The sequence below is a fragment of the Mus musculus genome, chromosome 11, assembly GCF_000001635.26.
Source record: "Mus musculus strain C57BL/6J chromosome 11, GRCm38.p6 C57BL/6J".
NCBI classification, from domain to species: Eukaryota; Metazoa; Chordata; class Mammalia; order Rodentia; family Muridae; genus Mus; species Mus musculus.
In genome coordinates, this window is record NC_000077.6 from 33,513,063 (window position 1) to 33,519,062 (window position 6,000).

At 44.4% G+C, this 6,000-nt stretch overlaps 1 protein-coding gene across 15 annotated transcripts in view; it reads right to left on the reverse strand.

Annotated features, from left to right (window-relative positions):
* The window catches only part of Ranbp17 (RAN binding protein 17), a 301,991-nt gene extending 301,269 nt beyond the window's left edge, over positions 1–722 (reverse strand). For 10 of the 15 annotated variants that reach the window (XR_003949486.1, XR_003949487.1, XR_380979.4 and 7 more), the window contains exon 1: positions 540–721. Coding sequence is in view for 7 of the 15 variants with exons in the window: in XM_006514776.4 (XP_006514839.1) it covers positions 540–557 (18 nt within the window). In the remaining 8 variants the exon portion in view is untranslated. Of the gene's footprint in view, positions 1–539 lie in introns of all 15 variants that reach the window. The other 5 variants (NR_110973.2, NM_023146.3, NM_001362875.1 and 2 more) reach the window with 3 other exon arrangements.
* Between the last annotated feature and the right edge of the window lie 5,278 nt (positions 723–6,000).

The window sequence follows — 6,000 nt, forward strand, 5'->3', positions numbered from 1 at the left end:
TGTGCAGCAATTATCGCGCGCTCTAAAAGGACGAGGGTGGTAGCTGACGTCGCCCTGCATCCCGAGAACGTTCCGCCACAGGAGATGCACAGCGGAGAGGCTCAGTATACTTCTGTGGGATGAAGACCGGCAGAGTGCGGGAGCCACCGGACAGACCCGCATCCCTTCAGCGTAGCCGGCGCCCAGCCCCGAGGCTCCACCAATGAGGCTGCGCGCTCCCGGTCGCGCCGCGCCCCGACCCGCGCCCGCCTCCGGCCAATGACAGTCCTCTGGCCCCGCTGCCTTGCTCCCGCCGTCCCGGCCTCCGAGCTCAAGCTCCCGGGGCGAACAGCGACCGCGGGCTGGGCGTAAGGGCCGGATGGCGGCCCCTCCGCCCCAGCTCCCACCTGCCGGGACGCCGCTACAGCCGCGCCAACCAGAGCGTACTCCGCGGCCGAGCGTAGCCCGCTCCTCTGCGCCCGCCCCACACCGTTCCCAGGCAAGGGGCTGGGCTCGGGGTCGCGGCCTGGAGCTCCAGGCCCACAGCCCGGCGCACTGACCTGAAAGTGCAGCGCCATCTTCCCGGAGCGGCGCAGGCCGCGCGGCCCGAGGGCCGAGGGGAGGGGGAGCGAAGGCGCCGCGCGAGCCCGGCCGCCGCGGGATCCCCCCAAGCCGCTCGCTCCCAGTGCTCGGCGCGCTCCGCTCGGAGCCCGCAGCGGGACTGGGCGGGGCCGGCGGAGCGCGGGGAGGAGGGGGCGTGTCCTTCGGGCTCCTCCGCCCAACCGCCGGTGCGCTCCTTTTACAACCGCTGCATCCTCAGAGTGAGCCTCTGACCTCTGACCTTTAACTTTTAACTCACCACCACGACCCAACTGCCCGCCTCAGCTGCCCACTTAGTTTTGGAGACTGGGTCGTCGGTCTCACTATGAATACTGTAATACGTGAACCAGGCTGGTCTCGAACTTGAAGTCACAGTCATCTGCATGCGGCCTGAGTGCAGGCATAGGTGGTGTGTGTTACTGCCCACTTTGGCTCCTAAATCTGTGGTAGATAGGCGAAGAGACTGCTCAGCAGTGGAGAGCACCCTCCCACATGTTCATAACTGCATGTAGCTCCAGCTTGTGGAAATCCAACTGCTTTAGCAGGCACCTGCATCGCTTTCATACACATAATAATAAACCTTAAGTCTACCACAAGCCATATTGATTCCTGACAGAACTCTGAAACAAATACATGACTCCCAAATCCCACATCTGCACAGATGTTCTGTTCCTCTAACACACAGCCTTTGACCCCCCCCCCCATATGCTATCCTTAACTCTTGTTCCCCAATGCCCAACTCCCATTGTTTATTTTTTTAACTTTTTGAGTAAGTTAAGCTGACATTGTGTATGAGGCATTAAAATTATAAAATTCTGGCTTGTCTGTAACTCCTTGTCTACACTTTCACATGAACTTATATTTTACACCAAATTATTTCATGGGAATAGGAGTTATTGAGCAGATATATCGAATCAGAGTTGCTCATTACCAGTGTTCTTCATTTCTCCAGAGTTCAATGCTTCTATTTAACAGCCTTTTTATGTATTTAAGGGGAAATTTTCCTGAAATGTTTCTTACAACTTAGGTATATTAACAAATTCTCTCAGCTTTTGTTAATTTGAAAGCATTTGTTTTGTTTTGTTTTTCGAGACAGGGTTTCTCTGTATAGCCCTGGCTGTCCTGGAACTCACTTTGTAGACTAGGCTGGCCTCAGAAATCTGCCTGCCTCTGCCTCCCAAGTGCTGGGATTAAAGGCATGTACCACCACGCCCGGCTCATTTCATCAATTTTAAAGGTAGTTTTGCTGGGTATAAAATTCCATAATAGCCTTTTGGGCTTTAGTTTTTTAATCTTTTGATACTTTAAAGATGATATTTCATTGTCTTCTGGTTTACATTGTTTCAGTTGAAGAGTTAGCCATCAATCTTAATTATTGCACCTTTAGATAATATACTCTAGAGTACTTGAAGTTTTTTTCTTTCACTTTGTTTTTGACCAGTTTCAGTTTGTCACTAAGTCTATGTGTTATATTCATCCTACTTGAAATTAATAGTTGTTCTCGTGTGATCTGACATCTTCATCAGTTTTTTAATATTAACCAGTATTTCTTTTATTTTTTTTTAAGATTGTATGTGTGTGTGTATGAATTCACTGTTGCTATCTTCAGACACACCAGAAGAAGGCATCAAATCCCATTACAGATGATTGAAAGCCACCATGTAGTTGCTGGGAATTGAACTCGGGACCTCTGGAAGAGCAGTCAGTGCTCTTAACCTCTGAGCCACCGATCAAACCCCCAGTATTTCGTTTAAATACTGTTCTGTTCTCCCTTCTTCCTTTCATTGTGTTACATGTATGCTAAAACTTTTTGCTACATTATTCTTTCTTCTTGAACTGGTCTCCATATTTCTTGTGTGTGTGTGTGTGTGTGTGTGTGTGTGTGTGTGCTCGTGCGCGCGCATATGCACATGCTTAATATGCACTGAATATTTTCTACTGACCTGTTGCCCATTCAGGAGAAATTCACTTCTACTATGTCTAAACTGCTATACAACCCCTTGTAAATTTTTAAAATTTTTTTAATTTAATTTATTTATATGTCTTCAAACACACCAGAAGAAGGTGTCTGATTTAATTACAGATGGTTGTGAGCCACCATGTGGTTGCTGGGATTTGAACTCAGGACCTCTGGAAGAGCAGTCAGTGCTCTTAACCTCTGAGCCATGTCTCCAGCCCCCCCTTGTAAATTAATTAATTATTATAGTTTCAATTCCAAATTTTTCATTTGGGTCCCTCTACTGTCTAAATAATTTTCATGGATCTGATCAAATTCTTTTCCTTTTTACTATTTTCTTAATATTTTGATCACATGTAGAATTCTTATACAGTAGTTCCAATATCTCAACCACTGAGTCATTCCATTTTTTGGTATTTGGCCTGGTTTTGTGTGTTAGTTATTCCCCTAGTCTAATGTCTTATCTAATTCAAATAATGTAGAAGAAAAACTATAGAGGCTTTGAGCTATATTAGCATTCTGCATTTTTATGTTACTAAGCAAATAAAAGAAGATCTCCTCTTCATCCAGTGATGCTTGTTTTAGGCTATGATACAGGTTTGTTTCAGTTTATCCTTACTCTTGGGCTATGATCTTTGCCAGGTCTTATAACTGAAGTCCTGGTATATTTCCCTTGTACAGCCTGGACATTAGTCTATCACCAGCAATGTGCAGCTGCTGAAAGCTTTCTTTAACTCTTTAGGTGCTACAGCTACAGGAGCTTTCCTGAAGTCTTTCTCTTTGCAAGTATGTCTTAGGAGTGAACTGATGATTGTCAAAGACTTTGTAAATACATCTTGAAGTTCATATCTGTGCACTCTTCTCTCTAAAATTTTGTGTCTCAAATCCCAAAGGCAGCCAGGCAATGGTGGTGCATGCATTTAAACTCAACTCTCTGGAGGCAGAGGCAAGTAGGTCTCTGAGTTCAAGGACAGCCTGGTCTCCAGAGTGGATTCTAGGACAGACAGGGAAACCCCCTGTCTCAAAAAAAGAAAAAAAAGAAAAAAAAATCTCAGTCATTTGTTCCCCATCTCTAGCATCGTATCTGCTCTCAGTGTATTGACACTACTGACTGGCAATGCGTCTCTGTTGCTTCTGGCTGCCACTTAGAAAATGCTTGGTGTGGGGGAAGGGGTTGGGGGGCTGGAGGCAGTGCTTTTATTCTCTCAAGGATTGTGGCCAATTAAGCTCTGTTCTTGTTGGTGGCTCCCTAGTGCCTTAAGCCATTAAATATAGTCTTTCTACTTGTCTGGTGCAGTATGTGTACACATAGATATGCTATAATTGTTGAATATGTATATTCATATTAATAAACATAGACAAATTTTATGTCTATATAGTATTCAAAATAAAGTATGTACACAATTTGTCCTAATTTGTAGTTATGCCATTTCCAGTGGGAACTCTACTCCAGAGCACTCCAATGTTAGTTGATTGACTGTGGCTTCCACTCGTGACCTTCAGCTTTCAGTCTATCCATAGCCCATGGATCCTCACACCTGCCACTCAGCGTCTAAGATTTTTAAAGATTTATATATTATATTTATATGAGTACACTGTAGCTGTCTTCAGACATACCAGAAGAGGGCATCAGATTCTGTTACACCATGTGGTTGCTGGGACGTGAACTCAGGACCTCTGGAAGAGCAGTCAATGCACTTAACCACTGAGCCATCTCTCCAGCCTGCCACTCAGCTTCTAAACCGTGACATTTTTAGTATGCTCATCCTTCCGTTTTTAAAAGACTACTTTTTCTTGGTGGTGGCTCGAGCATTCACATGCCATAGTATATGGATGGAGGTCAGAGGACATCTTTTGGGGACTCACTTCTCGCTTTAGTTTTCCTTTGAAGCAGGCTTTCTATTATAGTTTCCGTTGGGCTGAGTATGTGAGCTTCCTGGAGATTACCCTTTCTTTTTCTAGTGCTCTTTCTTATTTCCCAAAGTCTTTTGCTCCTATTTCCTAAGTTTCATTTCAATGTCTGAATATTTTTTTAATGCCTAATCTCAACTATGATACCACATTCTAACTCTTAACTCCCTTATCTCAGGCACCAGTGATTATTTTTTATGTCCTTATCACATATACTAAACAATATCCTATTATAATTTCCTACTGCATTTACCTGACTTCCCCCACGCCCCGGTTTTTTGAGATGAGGTATCTCTTTGTAACCTTGACTATCCCAGAATTCCCTCTGAAACCAAGCTGGTCTGTAACTCAGAGATCTGCCCACCTCTACCTCCTGCACACTGGGATTAAAGGCATACACACGCACCCCCTGCCTTGCTTACGTAACTTCTTGATTCAAACACCTTCTTTTTTCTTTCTTTCTTTCTTTCTTTTTTTTTTTTTTTGGCTTTTCGAGACAGGGTTTCTCTGTGTAGCCCTGGCTGTCCTGCAACTCACTTTGTAGACCAGGCTGGCCTCAAACTTAGAAATCCGCCTGCCTCTGCCTCCCAAGTGCTGGGATTAAAGGCGTGAATCACCACACCTGGCTCCCAAACACCTTTTAAAACTATTACTTAAAAGTCCTTTTTCTGTCAGCTCCAGCTTTAGGTTCTGGGAGGAGAAATGGCTCTGTGAGTCTTGGGTGTTTCCATGTTTTGTTTTGTTTTTTCTCATCTCCAGGGGAAGAATGACATAAATGTAGGTTTGTAAAGCCAACAGCACAGTTTGCTGGTTATCTTCTGAACTCACCAGGGAAGTCTAGAAACAGAAGCCCAGTTACCCTTCTACCTTTACATTTAACTGACTGCTTAAGATTACTGCCTTAACGCACCCCTCCTGTCAGTCCACAAGGTAGGCATTTGGCTTCATATCTTTTGTCACTGAATAAAATGTAAGGTAGAATTATGTTACTATAGCTATTGAAATTATCCAGGATGTCAGATAACTCATTTCTACCACAAAGTTCAGTCAAAGGAAAAACATTAAAGCCCGTAGTAATTACAGGATTGTCTTCTATTGTGCAAAATTGCCTTCTGAAGGAAAGCCAGGTGGAGGGGGTGGGTGTTAATTTTTGTGTTTTGTCAGGAAACTGGAGTGTCACACTTCTGGCCCTTTAGGAAATCCATCCAGTCTCTCTAAGTTCTGCTTTGTTATTTCTGAGATCAAGATGACAAGTCTATTGTTGAAGGATATTTGATCTCACTACAAACCCTGATATTGTGTTATTTCCTGGAAAAACAAACAAACCCCTGTTTCTAGTTGTGGTGTGGCTCATCCTTCGCACACACCTTTAAACCCAAACAAAGAAGGTAAAGTTAGTTTGTAGAAGGGGAGCACCCATGTTTAAAAGTGATGTCTAATTGAGTGGTAAAGTGACAAAGAAAGATTTGCCAAAATAGGATGCACCCGACTCTCACAAGAAGAGAGAGGAAAAGGAAGCTACTTAAGAGAGAGAGGGGGGAAAGAGGAAGGAG